Genomic DNA, 22,533 nt, shown 5'->3' on the forward strand with positions numbered 1-22,533 from the left:
AACGGATGTCCTCCCATGTTGGAACTTAGAGCTAGAGGTGAGAGCTTAGGTGGTGAATTCGATCAAGGGACTTGTATGATTAACCATCATTACTAAATTAAATAACAGATGGTTTTTTACATAAAGCTTTATTTATTTATATTATTTTTCTTGCCCGGGAGGGGGGGGGGGGGTGTAAAAAGATAATTGATGGTTGTTCCTAAAAAATCTCTCTTAGACTTGTAGTAAGCACTGCAACCTCAAATCATGATTTTCTAATTTGTAGCTTGTAATTTAATTGAAAGTTTCATAGAATTCTTAATATTTTATTGAAACATGAAACAAATGGGTATAATACTATTGCCTAGTTGTATGTAAATTACAAGATATTCACACATTTGTTTTTGGTGCAATTTTATGAAAATTACTGATAATTTGTACTTTCTATTTGATGGGGATCAATCACCAATCCATGTACTGGTCCTGTCCTGCCTAAGAATGTTCTATGAGAAGTTGCTCCAGAAGAAGCCATTGGTTGAACATGTGCGGGAATAGGAGTTTCAGGTGAATGACCTGAAATGCAGAGGGCTCCTGTATCATCTTGTGACCAGTATACTTCAATCATAAGTCCCCTTGGATTTTCTGGTGATTCTGTTCCTGGAATCCCGACAAATCTGGCTCCTATAGGTATCTGCATAATCATTATACAGGCCCATAGTTTTAGAAAATGAGTCACCATATTAATTACTGAAAATATTATCAATTGATTACAGACACAATTCCATGTTGTTTGCTGCATTAATTAGATAAATTACTTACTTGAACAGAGGTTCCTGAGGTCAAGGTCAAAGTTTCCAAGTTTCCCTCAGCTGCAGCATTTTCTAGCTCTGCCTGCTTTGCGATGTTCAGAAACACTTCTTCCAGAGTTGTAAGACCAAGTTGGATGTCTGATATGCCAAATTCCCTTTCCCTATCTTGTAGTTCCCTGAAGAATTTCTGCATAAAAAGCAAGAAGAATAACTGGGGTATTACTTCTGAAATTGCTATTTATCATGTCCTCTTTGTTGGTTTTCACAATGTCAAGCTTTGTCATTGGATGTACATGCTTCTTTGAAAGGAAAACCATTTAGCAACATGAAATGAATAGGGGATAGTCTAGGTTAAATGGCAAATGGTATCACCCTTTATCATATCATTTACCAGTACAATACAGAGGATGGATGAAATTAAAGGACTTGGCTATTCTCATCAGGGTCAGTTTTGAATGTGAAATTTGTGAGTGTGCTCATATATGATGGTTCATGTATGTTTCCTCATGATAAAGGATCCTCAAAGTTTTCATGCAACTGTTGGATGTATCATGTATGGAGGTTAAGAAAGTAGAAACTAAAAGCAGGGAAAAGGTATTTACCGTCAACAGCCCCTCCTTTTCATGAGGAATAACGTAAGTCAGGAAAGCCTTGTTCTCCTCCTTGGGTACCACATCCAAACACTGTCAAATACATGCCATAAATGAGATCAGATGCAGTATCTATGGAATTAAAAGATTTATAAGGGTCTTTATTTATCTTACATACATCTTTGAAAAACTGCTTTACAGCTTGACGATGAAGTTCAGTTGGATCACATGCATCACCATTAATAGGAGACTGTCCAGGAGTATTTCCAAGGAAGCTTACATTAGCAACAAAACCGGTTCCAAACCTTGACTTCAACCTGATTGAGGTTCCGATGCAACGGAGCTTCCCCTTTGCCATGATTGCTATGCGATCACTCAAAATGTCTGCTTCTTCCATTGAGTGAGTTGTTAGAACAATTGCTCTTCCTTTTTTTGCATTCTCTATGATGTCCCACACATGCCTTCGAGTAATTGGATCCATACCAGTAGTCTGATAAAAGGTGGTTAAATGTGGTGGACAAAACAATACACACAATAATTAGGAATATTCCCAATTTAGCTTACCGGTTCATCCAAGATGACCAACCTTGGATCACCAATGAGGGCAATTGCAACACTCAGGCGGCGCTTCATCCCTCCGCTGTAGCTCCCAGATCTCATTTTGGCTGCCTCAGTTAGTTTCACCTCTGCCAATGATTTTTGAGCTACCTGCCTTGCCGACAAAATAATTGTGTAAGGAACAGAATGGATGAAAAGTTGGCTTTTCTTATGATTATGAGAGAGAATTAATCTATGGCAAGTTCATCCTCATCCAACATGGGGATCAAAGACAGAACTGTGATTAAATATCGCAAATAGAAGCAAAATGATACTGATGATCTAGTATGCTAAGGCATGTTTCTCTGGTATTTATGAAAACAATTAAGTGAAGAACAATTTCCAGGCTTGTATGGACCATACCGATTTGATTGAAGGAGGAGGAAGCCCTTTAATACTAGCAAAGAGATGGAGATGCTCTTGACCACTTAAGGCATCCCAAAGAATATCAAACTATGAATGCACAGAAAAAGACAACTATTAGCCTCTTCATTTTCCAAATAAATAATGGTGCAAACATAGGAATGAGATTCAGTTATATGTCCCAGAGCAGAAAAAAAGGTTCTCAGAAAATGGAGCACCTGAGGACAAACACCTATTATTCTTCGAATGTTTGACATACCAATGGAGCTTCGAATGGAATATCCATATACCAGTGCTGTAAACAAGACGATTTTCAAGTGCGTGAGATGTTACAACCATGTCTAGATCAACTAGATATTGATGAAATCAAGGACCAGAATAGTAATCTATTACCATCTCCGCCTGTCACTGGTGTGATGCCAGTCAAACAATTAATCGCAGTTGTTTTTCCAGCTCCATTAGGTCCAAGAAGACAAAATAGCTGATCCTTTGGAAAATTCATCCATAAGCCCTGATAAATAATTTAAAAGTTTATCAGCTATATATTATCATATAAAAATATACCCCATGCAATGACTAAATGTTCCCGCCCTCTACTGAACATGGCTAAACAGAAAAGATGATGATCATTGCAATATCCAAGGAAAAACACATTGGGATAAATACAGGAAGAATGACTTCTTCCAGTATTTATCCCAATCTAGTGTTGGAATTCATGTATGAGTAAGTTGAAGTGAATCTTGGAAATGAACAAGAGGTGCGGGGGATTTATATACAAGAGTGGCCCAAAATCCAATAGGTTAAGCTTTTGGGTAGAATGTGATGTTCCTCTCTTGTGTACAAGTCCTACGCACGTGTGTACTGTACAAGCCCCAGGTTATGATGGCTCCCCTCAATATACAACATCTCGTATCAGAGCCAAAGGTTTGGCTGGGCACAAGTATAGATAAGATGCATAAGAGTGGTTGATCTCCCGTGATGTCTCTATCCATAGGAATGATGCGAGGGGGAGTTTGGAATTCCCAATGTGGAAGAAACTCATACGTTGGAATTCACGCATGAGTAAGTTGAAGCGAATCCCACATTAGAAACTCATACCTGTACTTGTACAAGCCCCCGGCTATGATGACTCCCCTCAATATACATCACCGAGTTACCAATTAATATCTGAAGGTAAAATGGTTATTTACCCTGACAGCATGGTAAGGAGAAGCCCTCCTGCATTTGCAGCAACCAATATTTGTGGTCCCAGGATATGTCTTTGCCAGACCACGTATATGGACTGCAACATTTGGATCAACTGCACCTTCAGTGATTTGCTGTTTTACAATGTTTTCCTCTTGAAGAACATCTTCGTCATCCGGTCTGGTGTTCTCCAATTCTGGAACTGAACCCGTGCAACTACAAATGCCACCTTCTGGAATAAAATAAATAAAAATTCCAGTCATAAGTTGTAGCCAACTAGGATAACTTGCGACTTCTAAAGATAGTAATTCATTACCTTCCGCTTTGTTTCCACCTTTCCCTGTCCAGTACCCAGGTTTCAAAAAGTAAAACAATGATTTTCTCAAACCGGATGAGTTGGGGAGTATATTGTCAAAGTAGATTGCCAAAAGGAACCACAGAAAGAATGTCGAGATGAGCCATTTATAGATGTCATCCTGTCATAAACATGTATTATCATAAAAATCAGACTCTAGATGCATACTTCATCTTATTTGATGAAGTATACTTAATATTAGTGCCTGCGAATCAATGAATCATAATCCTAAATTGTGTATCCTTGGATGTTTAAGCTTTAAAGCACATACAATTGTTATCACACAATCTAAATCCTTTGGTGGACATTCTGCCCGTCTATGCCAGCTGATGCCATCATCTTGAGGAGTAGCAGTTGCATCTGATAGAACATTAAGAGCGGCAGCAAGAAGGTTGGGAGGGAAAAAGGACCAGATGATTCGAAATGTTCTAGAGTAATCAGTGCTGTAGGGAAATCCAAAAATTGTCACAAGCTGCAAGAATGAAAGAAAATCTATTACCATGGCTACATCAATACTGGCTCTTCCCCAAACTGTACAGGAGAAATCTTGCCTGTGTCAGAAATCCAATGATAAATACAGAAAATCCCACTGTTGTGGATGATGATGACTTGCTTACGAAAGTTGATATCATGAAGGCAAAACCAATCTAGCATCAGAAGTAATGAGTTAATTCGGGAAAAAAAAAAAGAACATCTTATGTTTGGGCTTGCTTGATAAAAGGCAGCATTGATAATCACAACTTAGAAAGCATAAAGCAACTTACCATGTTGAATTGGAAAAGAAAGAACAAAAGGAACACAATTGCAAAACTGTTGTGCAGGAAAAAGTCAAACTGAAACATCATCCCGAAAAGAACTGTGAAAATTGATGAAAGAACTGCAATCAAGGACTCCCAAGTGAGCCATGACAACCAGTAGGCTGATTCATAGAGACCCATTATAGACATTGCCTGCAAGTTTGCACATGATAATAAACAACATAAAACACTGATTAGCAAAGAGCCAACAATGGTATTCCTTTTGGTACAAGTCTAGAGCAGTCAATACCTGGCGAAGTTTGAGTTCTTTCTCAGTGATCAAAGAACTAATCTGGAAGACAAAACCGAACATGGCAATTGCAAGAAAAAATGTTGGTCCAGCTGTCCCTACGGCAGAGAAAACTTCAACAGCAGGGTGTGCAAATTCCTTAAGCCCCACTACCCAGCTAAAATTTGGATCTGTACATAAATTGATGTCCAAAAGAGTTAAGAGTCGGAGGTGAAGGAAGAGAGGACATTGCTATGGAATCATTTCTGAGGGAAAAAAAAAACATAGAATGGTATGGAATAGGTACCTCCAATCAGTGACCTGGCAATTTCACGCTCTGCAGCAATTTGAAGTGGAATTTGAAATTTAAAAGTGGGGTCCTCAAATTGTCCTCTCTTGGCTATAGGAGTTGAGTTAGTTTGGATCCCATAGCTTATTACAGTTGAATTTATTTCAGCAAAATGCAGAGCTCCAGGACAACGCATGGGATCATTTAAAAGCCAATCATCCACTTCATTAGGTGTTGTAAAGGATTTAACCTGCTTGAACAGGGAAAGGTGTTTTTATACTCTGTCATTGAGCAGTTATACTTGTGCAATATTCCAAATGATAAAGATAAGATTCTCTTTTTATAAGGTGCGAGCTAGATTGCTGGTAAAGTCTAACTGGTTGTAGCAGAGACCTGGTATCAAATTCCGCCTTCACCAGATTGCCACTCTGTAGTTAGGGGGTGGTGAGTAGTGGTGACACTTAACCCCCCAAAATTTGGTTTTATGACAAAGCACTCCATTGAATTTCTTGATTTGAGTTACTACTTACCACGCTTCCAAGCCTTTGCCAAAGAAGAAACCAAGTTCATCGTTGAGGGTTTTGGAAATTCAGTAACCCAATCCAAGAGAGATTGTGTTTTAGCATGCCCATTTTTGTTATTTTCATCACTTTGGGAGCCTTTGTATCAAAACAAAGTTCAGGGGGTTAAGTGTCACCGCCACTGAGTACAGGACGGTTAATTTACTGAAAATTTTATTTTTTAATGAGAATATAACCACGATATTTGAATATGAACAAAACATTTCTATTTACTAAAAAAGAAGAAGACTAAAACATTTATGAATATCTATGTTCAATTGAAAATCAAAGCAAGCCACAATAACTACTCTAAATAGAAGAATACACAGAATACTCTACCAGTTTTTTTTCCAAATTAATTAATTAAAAGCTCCAAAATGAAATTGGATAACAAAAGCAAAGCCTGTAAAAAAAAAAAAAAAGAAAAAAAAGCTTCAAACCATCTGTATCCACCACCGACGGGTTTCAGCAAACACTACCAATATCCTAATCTGTTTCAGACATCATTTTCTATCATTCATTTATCCAATTCTATAAAATGCGGTACGACAAGCAGAACCTAATAAAGTTTCACAGCTATCTCTGAATCTTCTCCAGTATTTTCTATTCAAATTTCTATATAATAATAAGGTAAGAATTCACAATTAATTGAACCTACACTTAACATGAAGATTCTTGAAGCAAAATTTACTTGTAAGGTTGATTGTGATATGTTCAACCGTCAACAATCTAAAACTCGGAAGAGAGACTAGACTGTACTTTGAACGAACCTTACTGAAAGGAATGGGTCTTCCCGGATTGTTGGCCATGATACTGGCTACTATTGATTGAATCTTCGCACTACCATTCCCACTCCATACGAAATCATAGCATGGAAGCTTAACGTAGAATTTGTCCTCGCATGGAGGAATTGGAGGAGAGATGAGAGGCTCGGGATCGAAGACGTTCTTATACGAAGTGGTCGTAGAGAAACGAGCATCAATGGCTTTCTCGATGCAGAAGATAAGGAAGATGAAGAAGAGAGACGAGAAGAGTTGCAGAAAGGTAGCTCGTCTGTTCCTCCATGAAAGGAGGAGATTCTTCTTGAGAAGAGCATTGAATTGTTGGACAAGTAGAGGAAATCCTCTCTGCAAATTGATCACTTCTCCATTCTCCATTAATTCTGTTTTTCCGAACTCTCAAAGTGCGTTTTACAGCAGTTTTCTTTGAGGATCATCGATAGGATACTTGTATATAAAGCAGGCAAATTTAAACAATTAATAAATAATTAAAACAAAGAAACTCGCGCAGTTTCGCGGAATTTGTTCTTCCTGTTTTTAATAGAACTGGTCAACTACTTGTTGCAATTCTTCTTGATTGTCAACTGGCAATCTACTTGTGGAATAAACAATAAAAGATGCCTTCGAACTGGATGTATCTACATCCAAATTTGATTTGTTATTAATATATTGGATTAAAAGCAAATTTTATGCATTGGGTTGAGATAAGATTTGGATTTAGATATTATGTATTAGTAATCAATTAATGAATAAAAATTACTTACTTAAGTTATTGCAGACTTTTATTTAGCTGAGTCTTTTGTAAGTATTGTGGGATCAGTTGAAATTATAAATGGGTCAAATAATTTGGATCACCTTAATCCCATCAAACTCAAATTCCAATTTGGACAAAAGATATTAATAATTAATAATGAGAAATTGGGGAAGGTCCCTGTCCCAGAATTGAATTAAAAAAAGCAAGAAGGGTATGATGGGCAGTTCAAAAATTAAAAAGTTAGGAAGAGAGGACAGTTTGGGAAGTTCAAATACCGTGTTTTAATTAGCTGCATAATTTGTTATTTTATTGAGAAAACAAAAAGGTTTTTGAAAGGAGGATGGTGTGAGAAGTACTAATTCAAATACTTGGTTCTTTTGTAAAGAAAGAGCAGCAGCTCATGAGCTCAGCTCTTGTGTCTGTGGACTATGCATTGGTAGATGATGCTGCCAAATTTGGAGCCGAGGACAGCGGAGTTGTATCCGACGGTTACGGTTCTTGCCTGCTAAGAGTGAAAAGATGTAAAAGGCCTCAATAGTGTTTTTATGGGTGAGGAATCCGGCAATCAAGTTAGTTGAGGGATCAGAGAAAGTTAAAAGTCACCACAAGACACGAGTATAAGTGATAGTTCAAGTATGCGTGCATACCTTTAGCTGTTTATATTATAGTAGGAGTGGCCCAAGTGAAGAGTAATGCACGGTGTATAATCGTTCCATAAACTGCGGTCACATAGGGAGATTTAGTGAGGCATCGATTGATTAGATCTCTTCATGGGTCAGGCTCAGGCCTAGCTTTTGCCAAAATTTGAATGAATTTGACCTAAAACCCAAAACCCGAACTCGATAGTGTAAAGTTAGGCCCGAAACTCAGCCCATGAACAGGTCTATGGTTGACTACTGTCCCTTAATTAGTGACTCAGGAGTAAATGTGCCCAGAACGTGTGCTTATAATCGCCAAGGGTAGGAATTACCCAATTAACTTTAGGAGATTGTCCTCTATCGAAAATATCCCTAATTGATGCCATGTGTTAAGGTTCAACGGGCTGACCAAATATACCTACAGTATGAGTGAGTAGTAGTACTGTCCATGGTTTTCAAAACTGGACCGGATCGGACGGTTGGACTGAAAAAATCGGAAACCAATCAGGTGACCGGTTCCGTTTTCCCCAAAAATCAAAATTTCCCCCAAAACCGTTGATTTTGATCAATGAACCACTGAACCGGGCGATTAACCATTCAAACGGTTTTGACTGTTTTTTATTTTTTTGTCAGAATGGGCTAAGTGTTTGGTTTGAACGGTCGGACCATTCGACCAGGTAACTGGACCCCTGACTGGTTCGATTACCGGATCGGTTTTAAAAACCATGGTTCTACCTTCTGCTACTGGTAGTTATCCGTCTCACCTGTTCTGATGACCTGAAGCTGAAATACAATGTTTTAAAATTTTTTAAAGTTGAAACTTGAAAGGGAGGGTTTTTTTTTTTTTGTGTGTGTGTGTCCGTTACCGGGTCGGTTGGCCTTGTTAGTTACTATTATTGATGTCATGATGATCAAATGAAGAATTGAAAGAAATGTATTGTATTCATTCATTTGTCTACTTGCGGGACACGTGTGCTGAATATCACCTAATACATAATCCGACTTCAGTAATATTTGAAAAGCCGTTAACTGCCTACAGTCTCAAGTCTCAAGTCTGAAATTCTGAATGGAAGATAATTTTCTAACAACGCGGTGTTTTTAATTTGGGGTTAGGAGATGGAGGCTTTGGTTTGGTTCCATTCTGTGGGACTTAGATAATTGACAATCAACCCGTGGAATTCTCTCTGCAACATGACTTACTTCAATTGAATGAGGAAAAAAACCCGAAGTTACTTTGGAGGAATCATGATATATGATTGTATGCTGTGTCAGGCACACGCTAGCCTGACTCTCGGAGTTGGTGTGTGTTAATTGTAGTGTAATTGGCCCACTACTACCTATTAACTATTAACTATCAACGAAGTAGAGCTGTATACGATCCATATACCAATAACATGGTTCCACACGTCCAGTTGATTGTGGCATTTCGCCATGTATCATCCGGTTTACGGATAGATCATTCGGATACCTTACAAGTCTGGGGTGAGAAAAAAAACCGAATCGATCAAAAATCGAAACCGAACTGAAAATCGGTTAATTGAATTTTGAAGGTATTGGTTTGGTTTTGGTTAATTAATATAGAAAATGGATATATATATTATAAATTAATAAATATGTATTATATATCAATATATATTTATAATATATGATATATTATTTATTAATTAAAATATAACATTTATAATATATATTATAAAAATTGAAAAACTGATAAACTGAACCGATGATTAACCAAATCGGTTAATCGATTAACTGACTGGTTTCAATTCAGTTTGATTACCAGTTTTCAAAAACCGATAATACCAGTTCAGCCAAGAAAAAACCCCACGGCTTGGTTAACCAAACCGTGAACACCCTATTACAAGTTACAAGTAGGGGGTGCAAAGTGCAATTGAATCAAATCTCTCAGGATAAGTTGAGTTCGATTAGTTATCGGAACTCAAGTTCAACTAAATCTCTCTGGATAAGTTAAATTGGGCTCAAACCTCTGTTTTCAATGTTTGGAGCCCATTGAAATTAATTCATCAAATTTCAATTAAATCGGCTCGTGTTTGGTTGTAGCTAGCCCATTGAATATATTCATCAAACTTCCAACCCAACCCAACCCCACCCCACCCAGGTTTCAGGCTTTCAGCCATTCATGACATTTTAAAAAATAGAAAGAAAAAACAAAACAAACCCAGTTGCCAGTTCCTAAACAGTAAACACACCCTCTAAGCTAGTGAAGCTTCCTTTATTGTTTCGAGTTCCTAAACAGTAAACACGACCAAACTATCAAGACTGTTCTTCTGTGTATTTGTTTATGTTTCAACTTCCCAGTAAACCATTTTGGACATCCCTGAGAAGCAACCGTATTGTATTTGTTGACAAAAATACAATTTCCAAGTAAATCAGTCTGTGACGAAACTCCTGCTGACTATGAGAACAAGGCAATTAATGGTGCCGCCCTAGCTAGTTGATTTTCCAGCGATTGCTTATTCTGCTCTTTGATTTAAAAAGTCTGACCATTTAGAATTTGTTTCTTATGAATGTTTGAGACTTCAATCCACAATGCCCAATTCATTTGTTCGTGTTTAAATTAGACTTCAAATAAACCTTGCTTATCTCAGGAAACATTGACCTGACCGTGTAATGTAGTCTAGACCCATGGATGAATCCAGTATGTAAATTGTTGTTAAGTTTCAGGGAAGCTACTTGAAGAATTTCTCGTGTCGTGTGTAAATTCTATGTCCAGCACCTTGTCTTTGTCATGCCTGTCTAACATATCAGTGAAGTCACTCTTGGTTTGTGAATTTTCTTCTAATTTTCCAAAGAAGACGACCAGAGCAGATTGTTGACCTTGTGGTGAAAGTATACCCATTCTGATATGAATCCAATTTGTTCAACAAGATTTCAGAGCAGAGATTTATGTAACTGACACTTCTTTTTTATTCCTTCCTAAAACATACTAGCTAATAACATTAATTTGTCAAATACCATCGAGTTAGTCAGCTTTAATTTCCATTGAATTTCTCTCCATCTTTTCAAACTTTTTGTTTTACCCTGTTTTCCATTACCCAACTCCTGTTTTCTTTTTGGTTAGGTTTTCGCATGGTGACGTGACATAACATTTCATTATTCCGTCCCAAATGTATGAAGTACTAAGGATCAAATGCTTGAACAAGCCTCTTGGTTATCGGTTTAGACTTTAGAATTATAATCCAGCCTTATTTGTAGTTTATTCCTTCAGGTTCTTATCCCTTCTTAGTTTTTCTATTTCGTGAGAAATCTACAGTCGTTGACACTTGACAATGGTTTGCTTCATACATAATTACAGTTTGGATGAAGAGTTTTTAATATTATTTTTTTTTACCAAATTCTAATCAATTCTTGGTTACAACTTAGGACCAGACAATGGCGTGGTCATCCCTTAAAAGGATTTGATATGTTCATCTTTGATTTCAAAGCTTAGTTAGTCAGCCTTAAACTAAAAAAAAAAAAACTAAATCCTCTGCTCCAAATTCCAATTACTTTCACCTGTTAACAACTGTCATGACACTCCCAACTGCTCCAACTATTTTTAATCCTACAAACTGCACTTAATTATATATTATAAAACTATAGATTTGGACCGTGAAATGCAACCTTCCCTTCACCTACGTTCCTGCCTGGAAGTTTGGTAATTGATTATATTTATGTATATAATAAGCTTACCAACATATGTTGACCATATGCTAATACTATATATGCGAAATAACTACATGATAACATTCATATCATGATGATTTCATCTCATGTCTCATGGTTTACTTTGGTCACAGCTGAAGTGACTTAACGAGTTATTGCTTCTGTCCTTTAATTAACTACAGGTTTTTATTATTAAGATGGTTGTGAAATAAGCATAGACTAGCGGAGGCGCAGGGGTTGGAATGGAATTATAATTTTGTTATCTATTATATTAAAAAAAGATAATAATTTTTTAATAAGAAATTTGTAATTATAAGTAATTAATCTTAAAACTCATATAAAGACTTAAAAGAGATCATCATGTGTTCATTTTTTAAATATTGCTTTAGCAAAGTATCTCATATAAAAGGAAAATTTGGCTCGACCTCGTAACCACTCAACACGTGGCAAAGACAACAGCTCGGCACAACAGCCCGCCCAAGGCGCGAGCTCCGAAAGGAGGAACCAACGGTCCAAACTCCCTACAAGGAGCCCGAACTCCCCGTAAAGAGCCCGAGCTCTCCCTTGGACCCTGAGCCTTACGAACACAAAGGGCAACAACACGAACTGGCCTACCCTATGGCAGTTCGGGCCACACCTCTATCCGAACTCAAGACTTCACCTCGCACACCACTCCAGCACTTCGCCTCCAGGACGCCGAACTGAACAATCGCACCGTACCTGACACCGAAAGAGTCCGTATCCAGGGGCAGCGCACCTGACTGACTTGGGATCTGACGCTTGACAGCCGCACTTCAATGTCCACCTGCCACCGCCATCTCTAGTTACAAAGACGACTCCGACAAAGAGAGAAGTGGCGGTTCTGCCCCAACAGAGGTGATGACACCCGAACTGGCAGAAGCACAGGGGTAATCATACTCGACCTGACAGAAGCTTAGAAGTGAGTGCGTGAAGTGGTTATAAAAGGCCCCCTTCCCCCCCAAGGAGAGGTATGTGAACTTTGCGCCATCTGGTTTTATCTTGCCTTTGAAGAAATACTAACTTGAGCTTCGAAGCATTCTCACCGGGTTCTTCCCTGGAGATTACTCGCTTTCTCCCCCGAGGCAAGATCGTTGACAGTTAGGATCGGTCGGGTTGCGCACCATCAATTGGCATCGTCTGTGGGATAGCTTCTAAAAGCCTCCCTCTAAAACTCTCATAACCTCTTTTTTCCAAAAAACCCCAATACTCATGGCTTCTTCTAGCAATGCCGGACGTGGCACGGAGATAAACACCACCGGGGAGCAACTTCAAGTCCACGTGGTGTGCATCGGACAGTTCACCATCCCCCTTCTGGTGGATGGGATCCCCAGCCTGAGTACACCACGAACAGTGGCGCCCGTAAGCCTTCCCGCCATGAACGTCCCCTTTCCTCTCCCTGTCGAAACAACCTTTACTGAACCAACTGTTGTCCCCCTGGCGGCCAGCTAGAACCAGTTTGTCGACCTGATGCAATGCATGCGGGCAATGCAAGCCCAAATGCAACAATTCCAACAGCATCAGCTTCAGTAGCACCAAGTACTGCACCACATCTCTCAGTATCACTATCAGCAGCAGTTCCCCCAACTACCTCTGAACCAACCACTGCTTCCACCTCGGCACCCTGCTCCAAAGCCGGTTAAGCCCTCCCCTCAGGGTGGACGCCATCACCGAGGAGAAGCCTCCCAACTTCAGAACCCACACAAGAGCCAGGCCTCATCCCCGGGCTGAGGGAAAAGAAAAATCACCCCCGCCTCACAGCTCGTCGGCGGGTCGGGAACCTCGCCCGCCAAGTCACTATCTCGGCACTCCAAGTCTGAGCTCCCGCTAACAGAGAATCGATTTAGCGTCCTAGTGGCAGACTACAAATAGTCCGGGCCCATCGAGCTCGGCAACACAGAGGACAGCAGCGCCAGTACTAGGCTCACTCAGCAACGAAGACACCGGCGAAGTCGTCGAACTGCCATCGTGTCCTGCCCGAGCTCAGAGGTAAAGAAGAGGCAAGCTCGGATGAGGTAAAAACTACCCCTATTCTCTCAGTTCCTTCCCGCCTCTCGTCAGAACTCCTTGCAGTCCCCATGCCCAGAGACTTTAAGCTCCCCCCATTAGACAAGTATGATGGGTCCTTCGACCCCAACGACCACGTCAATGCCTTCCAGTCCCAAATGCACCTAGCCAGGGCCAGTGAATCGTGCATGTGCGTGGCCTTCCCCACCACCTTTAGGGGGTGGCCCGCACTTGGTACAGGAACCTGGCCCCCGGATCAATAAGAAGCTGGACCCAGTTCATGCAAGTCTTCACCGCACACTTCGTTACCAGCAAGCGGTGCCCCAGAACTGAGGAAAGCATCTTCGGAGTAGTCCAAAGGGAAGGAGAGTCCATTTGGGGCTACATCAAGCGGTTCAATGACGTGTGCTTGTAGATACCGCGACTGGACCTTGTGCTGCAGCTCGCGGCGGCGAAGAGAGGAGTAACACACAAGGAGTTCAAATGGCACATGGTAGCTAACCAGCCCGCGACCGTGGCCGAATTCCTCAAGCTCGTGGATAAGTTCATGAGAACAGAGGAAGAGATCAACCAAAGGACCGAAAGCGGGATCGAGAAAAGGAAGAGGGAAGGCGAGCCCTCCAACCCAGTTGACAGAAGAAAAAACCCGGCCCGGGAGACGAAACCGAGCCAGCCGTTCTGAGCTCCCTTAGCAGCTCGGACGGACTACACGCCCTTAAACGCGAGGCGGATCGAGATCTTGATGACGATCAAAGATGCCCCATATGTAAAATGGCCACCTCGCCTAAAAGGGAACACAAACAAGAGAAATAAAAAATTGTACTACAGTTTTCATAGAGATCACAGTCATAGTACCGAATAGTGTAATAATCTCCGGGACGAAATAGAGGGACTCATCCGTCGCAGGTACTTGAGAAATCTTGTACAGCATAATAGTAATAATAATAATAATAATAATAATAATAATAATAATAATAATAATAATAATAATAATAATAATAATAATAACATTAATTTGTCAAATACCATCGAGTTAGTCAACTTTAATTTCCATTGAATTTCTCTCCATCTTTTCAAACTTTTTGTTTTACCCGGTTTTCCATTACCCAACTCCTGTTTTCTTTTTGGTTAGGTTTTCGCATGGTGACGTGACATAACATTTCATTATTCCGTCCCAAATGTATGAAGTACTAAGGATCAAATGCTTGAACAAGCCTCTTGATTATCGGTTTAGACTTTAGAATTATAATCCAGCCTTATTTGTAGTTTATTCCTTCAGGTTCTTATCCCTTCTTAGTTTTTCTATTTCGTGAGAAATCTACAGTCGTTGACACTTGACAATGGTTTGCTTCATACATAATTACAGTTTGGATGAAGAGTTTTTAATATTATTTTTTTTTACCAAATTCTAATCAATTCTTGGTTACAACTTAGGACCAGACAATGGCGTGGTCATCCCTTAAAAGGATTTGATATGTTCATCTTTGATTTCAAAGCTTAGTTAGTCAGCCTTAAACTAAAAAAAAAAAAAAACTAAATCCTCTGCTCCAAATTCCAATTACTTTCACCTGTTAACAACTGTCATGACACTCCCAACTGCTCCAACTATTTTTAATCCTACAAACTGTACTTAATTATATATTATAAAACTATAGATTTGGACCGTGAAATGCAACCTTCCCTTCACCTACGTTCCTGCCTGGAAGTTTGGTAATTGATTATATTTATGTATATAATAAGCTTACCAACATATGTTGACCATATGCTAATACTATATATGCGAAATAACTACATGATAACATTCATATCATGATGATTTCATCTCATGTCTCATGGTTTACTTTACTCGATGGAAATTGTATCTGCTGACCGCTGATCACATCGATCGGGAACATCTCTTGTACTTTCTGGTAGTATTTCATTGAGAGATGTTTGGGATGTGGTCAGCGTTTCATGATCAGCAGATCCGAACTCCTATGGATGGAATCTGTGGTCACAGCTGTGGAGAAAAATTCTTTGGTCACAGCTGAAGTGGTTTAACGAGTTATTGCTTCTGTCCTTTAATTAACTACAGGTTTTTATTATTAAGATGGTTGTTTGTTACTTCAAAATTTAGATATTTTTGTATGGTCTACATCCAATATGCCCGGTATTGACCCCAGCCTTATAACTTACAAATTTAATACTGACCCTGTAGTCAGACTCATTAGACAGAAGAAACGCAACTTAGTCCCGGTGCGCTGGAGGGCGGTCGAGGAGGAGGTCGAAAAGCTCCTCGCAGCAGACTTCATAAGGGAAGTTGCGCATGTGCGTCGACTACACCGACCTAAACCGAGCTTGCCCAAAAGACTGCTTCCCCCTCCCTAGAATTGACCGCCTAGTGGACGCGACATCGGGACATGAGTTGCTAAGCTTCTTGGACGCCTACTCGGGCTACAACCAAATCAAGATGGACCAGTCCGATGAGGAAAAATCCAGCTTCATAATTGAGTTCAGCCTATACTGCTACAAGGTCATGCCCTTCGGACTAAAGAATGCTGGGGCGTCCTTCCAAAGACTTGTGAATAAGTTGTTTCGGCCCTTAATTGGCATGAAAATAGAATGTTATGTAGACGACATGGTCATCAAGACACAATTTTCATAGGAATTAATACAACACTTAGATTCCGTCTTCCAAATTTTGCATCAATTTAGCACTGAAACTGAACCCAAACAAGTGTGTCTTCGGTGTCACCTTGGGTAAGTTCTTAGGGTACATTATCAACCGGCACGATATTGAGGCCAACCCGGATAAGATAAAGGCCATCCTATATATGAGACCACCCCAAAAAGTAAAAGAGGTTCAGAGGCTAAACGGTCGCATAGCCGCTCTGAGCCACTTCATGTCCAAATCGGCAGACCGCTGTCTGCCTTTCTTTAAAGCAATCAAAGGCAAAGGGTTTGAATGGACCCGAGACTGCCAGCTCACGTTCGACGAGCTAAAAAACTACCTCGCTAGTGTGCCGATCTTAACCAGGCCCGAGGAGGGCGAGGTCTTAGAACTGTACCTCTCGACAAGCGACGAGGTGGTCAGTTCGGTATTAATAAAAGAAGTAGATTGGGTCCAACAACCCATCTATTATGTTAGTAAAATTCTGCAGAGAGCAGAGATGAGATACCAGCAGATACAAAAGCTAGCATACACATGGGTAATTGCAGCTCAAAAACTCCGCCCATATTTCCAGGCTCACACTGTCATCGTCTTGACTGAAAAATCTCTGAGGCAAGTCTTACTCAAGCCCGAGGTTTCCGGTCGGCTGACGAAGTGGGCCATCGAGCTCAACGAGTACGACCTCCAGTATAAGCCACGAACTGCTATTAAGGCCCAAGCCTTAGCGGATTTTATCATCGAGTGCACGTTCAGCCTCGAAGTCCCTAGGTTGGTTGAGCCCGAGATCCCCAGTTCGGGTGACTCCGGAGCTCCCAAGCCAATAGAGTCTGAACCCTGTGAAGTAGCAGCCAGTGTGGCATCTCTCCTGGTTAGGCAAAACATGAACTAGGATGAGGAGCCCTGGATCCTTCACATAGATGGCTCCTCGAACCAGCAGGGCAGCGGGGCTGGAATAGTGTTGCGCGGTCCGGGTGGCACGAAATTGGAGTACGCACTACACTTTGAGTTCGCGACATCCAACAACGAGGCAGAGTATGAGGCATTGATAGCCGGGCTGAACCTAGCGCAAAAGGTAAGAGCAAAACACATAGTTATCTGCAGCGATTCCCAACTTGTGGTCTACCAGGTTACAGGCGAATATGCACGCGAGCTGACTATGATCGCCTACTTGGCAAAAGTAAAGGAGGTACTGCTCAACTTCCAGTCACACTTCGTCAGGCAAATCCCGAGGTCAGAGAACACTGAGGCCGACGCCCTGTCCCAGTTAGCCAGCACGAGTCACAACACCATGAGAACCGTGTGCATAGAGGACTTACCTTGGCCTAGCATTCTAAGTGGGGCAGAGGAGGTCGCTCCTGTCCTTGAAGCAGAGACGAGCTGGATCAACCCACTCGCGAGCTTCTTGCTAGATGGAACCCTCCCTGTGGACCGTAATGCAGCTAGGAGGGTGTAGCTCTAGGCAGCCAAATACGTCATAATAGATGAACGACTGTATCGACAGTCCTACACGCTCCCCTACCTGCGTTGCTTGCGACCTGCCGAAGCCGAGCTCGTACTCCGTGACACTCACGAAGGTCTGTGCGGCGAACACTTGGGAGGCAGGGCCCTCGCCCAAAATGCACTTCGACAAGGGTATTATTGGCCAACGGTGAAGGCAGAGGTCATCGAGCTCGTCAGAAAATGCACAAGTGTTAGAAGCATGCTAATATCAACCATCAGCCTGTCGCCGACCTCAAGTACCTCACTAGTCCATGGCCCTTTGCGCAATGGGGCATCGACCTTCTGGGGCCATTCCTGCCAGCAACAGGTGGGAGGAAGTTCCTAGTGGTGGCGGTAGATTACTTCACAAAGTGGATAGAAGCTGAACCTCTGGCAACAGTTACAGCCCAAAATGTATAGAATTTCATTTGGAAGAACATAGTATGTCGCTTTGGGTTACCTCGGGTACTGATCTCCGACAACAGCAAGCAGTTCGAGGATATCAAGTTTCAGAAATGGTGCCAAAATATGGGAATTCGGCAGAACTTCACATCGGTCACACACCTGCAAGCAAACGGTCAGATAGAAGTAATGAACAGAGCTATCCTCCGTGAACTGAAAGCACGACTAGACCGAGCTAAAGGGTTGTGGGCAGACGAGCTACCAAGTGTTCTATGGGTTCACCGAACCACAGAAAAAACCGCCACAGGAGAAACCCCCTTTAACCTCACCTACGGCACTGAAGTGGTAATCCCGACGGAGATCGAAATACCTACACTATGAATTGAAGCATATGACAATCAGACAAACGGAGACGAGTTACGTACCAACCTTGACCTACTGGATGAGGTAAGGGACATCGCGCACATTCGGACCACAACCTACCAGCAAAGAGTAGCTCGGTACTACAATGCCAGAGTAAAGAAAAGGAACTTTTGCGTCGACGACCTGGTTCTCCGTAAGATCATGACACCCGAGCCCGGCGTGGGCAAATTTGGACCAAATTGGGAAGGGCCCTACTGAGTAAAGAGAGCGCTTAGGGGGGGCATACGAGCTTGAAACTTTAGAGGGCAAACAAGTACCCCGAGCGTGGAACATCGTTAACTTGAGATGTATCTATAGATCACTAAGCGAAGTGGACTAAGTTGCTACCAGAGCCTTAAGGCTAGAATGTCGAGTTAACAAGGACATCGACATAGGCAAGCGAAGGCAAAACAGGCTGCACGAGTGTAGTAACCCGGGCAAAGCAGATCGGGCATATGGTCAGTTCGGAAAATATGGTCAGTTCGGGAGAGAGAGCGACCAACACTTAACCAAAAGAAAGTCATTCCATTGAAAAATAAGGGAGTGTACATTTCCAAAAAAAAGAAAAAAAAAGAGATATATATACAATATCGAGCTCGCAGGCCCGGAGGTACTTCTTCACCATCAGGAGGCACTTCAATGATACCCGAAGGTCCTGCCTCATCCTCAGAGTCCGGTTCACCAGCGTTGGCCATCTCCTGAGTAATGCGTGAAGTGGTTATAATGCTAATATCGAGCTCAGGGTACGTATTCCGGATCATCCACCGACTTAGTTTAAAGCCCCTTCTATACGAGCCCACCATCAGGTCATCAAAGCGCGACAAGGCGATATATTCTTCGACGACCTTCTTCTTGGCATCCTCGATGCCTTAAGAAAAGATATGTTCTCTCCCTAATATCTTCTTGAAGGTATTCAACCTGATGTTGTAAATCCAGACTCAGGTCCGCCATATGCTTCACCACAACTCCCATGGCCTCGGTATCTCTCTGAGACCTCGCCAACCTAGCCTATGCAGCGCGAGAAGCCGCTTCAGTAGCTCGAGAAGCCTCTTTGGCAGCTCGCGCCTACCTCGAGCTCCTTTCCACTTGGGCCGCCAAGGCATTGATAGAAGAATTCACCTACCAAAAGGAAAATGGCATCCCTACTCTTCTGAAGAGCGTGGTTCGGCGACAACACTTTCCTGAACTCGCCTTGGGCTCCCGAGCCTGAAGGCCCAGTTCGCGTATAAGCAAACTCAAAGTAAGCTGGAGCCCCCGTGTAAGTAACCTCGGCATAAGGGGCCCCTGCCGCTTCATGTACTGGAGGGGCCATCTTGGACTCCCTGGGTGGATCCACTGACGAGTAGTTTGGTACCTCAGGCTCCGCATCTCGGGGCAGCTTGGCACGAGTTCGCTTGGCGATTCACTTCCTCTTCTTCATGACGTGAAACAGGTTCCCACCATGAGTCTTCTCTGAGTCCATCACACCTGCAAAAAGTGCTTGGCATCAGGAAAATGAAAGAATAGAGCAAAACAAAAGGCAAGCCTCTGAGTAAAGAACCTACCCGAACTCAGATCGACCTCAATGAGCTTGGCCTCCATCAGATAATTGTGGCATTTTAGCCTAAGTCATGCCCATTGCTGGAGGCCCTTCGTCGTCTCCCTATCAAGCGTAACACCGGCATCAGGGGCAGCCATCCCCCACCCGGTTTGGAACGGCCACCCCAATGCACTTTGCACCCCGAAGTAGTCCCGTTTCCACACTGGGACCTTGTTGGGAAGATCATGTAAAAGCTTAAAACCCGGGTGAGGAAATAGGTAATACGCCCGCCTACGCCCGGGAAGGGGACCCGCTTGCTTCTTAAGCATTAGAATGAAAGAGAAGGTCTCCAGGTCTAAAGGCAAGACCTGTTCGCAAAATAGAGAGATTGTCTCCACCAAGTTACGAATAGAGTTCGGGTGAAGCTGTCCGACAGTAACGCCGAAGTGGTTCATAACCTCGACAATGAGAGGGTGGAAAGGCAGGCGCAACCCAGCAATGAGCTGCTCCTGGAATATCACGATCTCATCAGGACCGTGTTCCCAAGGGAAACTGCCCGAGGGTACAAAGTATGTGTACTCCCTAGGCAAGTTGAACTGGGTAATAAGGGAGTGAAGCCCCTCAGGCGTCATGGTTGAGGGCCCAAACTTGTCTAACGTTCGACCTTGACGAGAGGAGGATGCCAAATTACCCGAGGCGACTCGGCCTATGGGTTCGAACTCTTCCTCGGGTTCACTAGGACTGTCGGGGGATGCAACTCGGTTCGTAGAACCTGCATTTGACCCCCTTGAAGAACTGTCTGAGCTATTTGAGCTAGACATCGGGAGGAGAAGAAGGATTCTAGGAAAGTACTCATCCGGAAAAAGCAAACGGACTACGGGAACTTGAACGCGAGCTGAAACTTGGACGTGAGCTCAAGAAGCAAAACATAGAATGACAAAGCGACTGGGGTCCCCCACTATTTATACCACAGTAACCGAAAATCAACGGTTTTGATCAAAGCAAATCCAATGGCCCGCAGTCACACTGACCGCACGCCTCCTGAGACCGAGACGTGACTGGCCGCACATCTTTTGAAACTAAAAGAGCGCCAGCACACGTCTCCTCGCATTAAAGGCGGCAGCGGTGCGTTTTTTCAAATTTAAAAATACGCCCGTTGTCACGTCTCCCAACGGCACGCTTTTTGAATTTTGAAATAAGTGCGCGCTGTCACGTCTGTCAGCATTTATAGATGGATTGGCGTGTTCCCCAACTTTTTGGCATTTGAGAAACCCGAAAAAATCCTGACGAAAGCGCACTTCGCGCTATCAGTCAAAACCAGTTCGAAGTACATGACAAATCCACCCGCCACCTTGCGAACTCCCCGCACCAGGGCAAGTCCCTTTGCGCGAGGAGTGGGGAGCAATTGATGAAGGAAGATTTGGCCCGACCTCGTAACCACTCAACACGTGGCAAAGACAACAGCTCGGCACAACAGCCCGCCCAAGGCACGAGCTCCGAAAGGAGGAACCAATGGTCCAAACTCCCTACAAGGAGCCCGAACTCCCCGTAAGGAGCCTGAGCTCTCCCTTGGACCCCTAGCCTTACGAACACAAAGGGCAACAACCCGAACTGGCTTGCCCCATGGCAATTCGGGCCACACCTCTATATTCGAACTCAAGACTTCACCTCGCACACCACTCCAACACTTCGCCTCTAGGACGCCAAACTGAACAACCACACCGTACCTGACACCGAAAGAGTCCGTATCCAGGGGCGGCGCACCTGACTGACTTGGGATCTGACGCTTGACAGCCGCACTTCAATGGCCACCTGCCACCGCCATCTCCAGTTACAGAGACGACTTCGACAAAGAGAGCAGTGGCGGTTCTGCCCCAGCAGAGGTGATGACACCCGAACTGGCAGAAGCGCAGGGGTAATCATACCCGACCTGACAGAAGCTTAGGAGTGAGTGCACGGAGTGGTTATAAAAGGCCCCCTTCCCCCCCAAGGAGAGGTATGTGAACTTTGCGCCATCTAGTTTTATCTTGCCTTTGAAGAAATACTAACTTGAGCTTCGGAGCATTCTCACCAGGTTCTTCCCCGAAGATTACTCGTTTTCTCCCCTGTTTCAGGCACCTTGTGCTCCAGCCCGAGGCAAGATCGCTGACAGTTAGGACCGGCCGGATTGCACACCATCAGCTAACATTCCTCAATATTTTTCCAATTTAATATTTAATAATTACCAAAAAACCAGTATAAATGAAAATATCAATAAATCATTTTTATTACCAAAATTAAATTTTAAAATCAAAGTTTTTTGAAATTATTGAAACTTTTTGAAAATTTTAGAATAAATAATTTTCAATTTCAAAAATAATAATATATAATTAATTTCATATAATAATAAATGAATATTTAAATATTGAAATTTCTAATGAATGTCATTAAGTATTGAATGTTCACTAATTAATGATATGAATAAAT

At 42.3% G+C, this 22,533-nt stretch overlaps 1 protein-coding gene across 2 annotated transcripts; it reads right to left on the minus strand.

Annotated features, from left to right (window-relative positions):
* Positions 1-250: 250 nt before the first annotated feature.
* On the minus strand, positions 251-6,960 carry LOC148854177 (ABC transporter A family member 2-like). Of its 2 annotated transcripts, none has more exons than XM_088986257.1 (16): positions 6,524-6,960; positions 5,212-5,443; positions 4,926-5,095; positions 4,643-4,828; positions 4,430-4,525; positions 4,150-4,350; positions 3,840-3,999; positions 3,529-3,752; positions 2,732-2,849; positions 2,557-2,633; positions 2,339-2,428; positions 1,943-2,086; positions 1,557-1,868; positions 1,391-1,471; positions 799-975; positions 251-670 (listed from the first exon to the last, which is right to left on the minus strand). In XM_088986257.1, the coding sequence occupies exons 1-16, from the start codon at positions 6,908-6,910 to the stop codon at positions 404-406; spliced, it is 2,922 nt and encodes a 973-aa protein (XP_088842383.1). In that variant the 5' UTR covers positions 6,911-6,960; the 3' UTR covers positions 251-403. The 2 variants fall into 2 exon arrangements, with proteins under 2 accessions (XP_088842383.1, XP_088842382.1); XM_088986256.1 differs by having other exon boundaries at positions 3,529-3,755.
* Between the last annotated feature and the right edge of the window lie 15,573 nt (positions 6,961-22,533).

Source organism: Nelumbo lutea, chromosome 4 (genome assembly GCF_056320005.1).
Source record: "Nelumbo lutea isolate HS-2025 chromosome 4, American lotus-T2T, whole genome shotgun sequence".
Classification (NCBI taxonomy): Eukaryota; Viridiplantae; Streptophyta; class Magnoliopsida; order Proteales; family Nelumbonaceae; genus Nelumbo; species Nelumbo lutea.

Coding starts and splice junctions, on each gene's coding strand:
- LOC148854177 (XM_088986256.1), bottom strand. CDS start 6,910: ATGGAGAATGGAGAAGTGATCAATTTGCAGAGAGGATTTCCTCTACTT. Junction 4,829..4,925: donor AAGAACTCAAACTTCGCCAG/GTATTGACTGCT, acceptor GCAAACTTGCAG/GCAATGTCTATAATGGGTCT. Junction 1,869..1,942: donor TGGTCATCTTGGATGAACCG/GTAAGCTAAATT, acceptor ACCTTTTATCAG/ACTACTGGTATGGATCCAAT.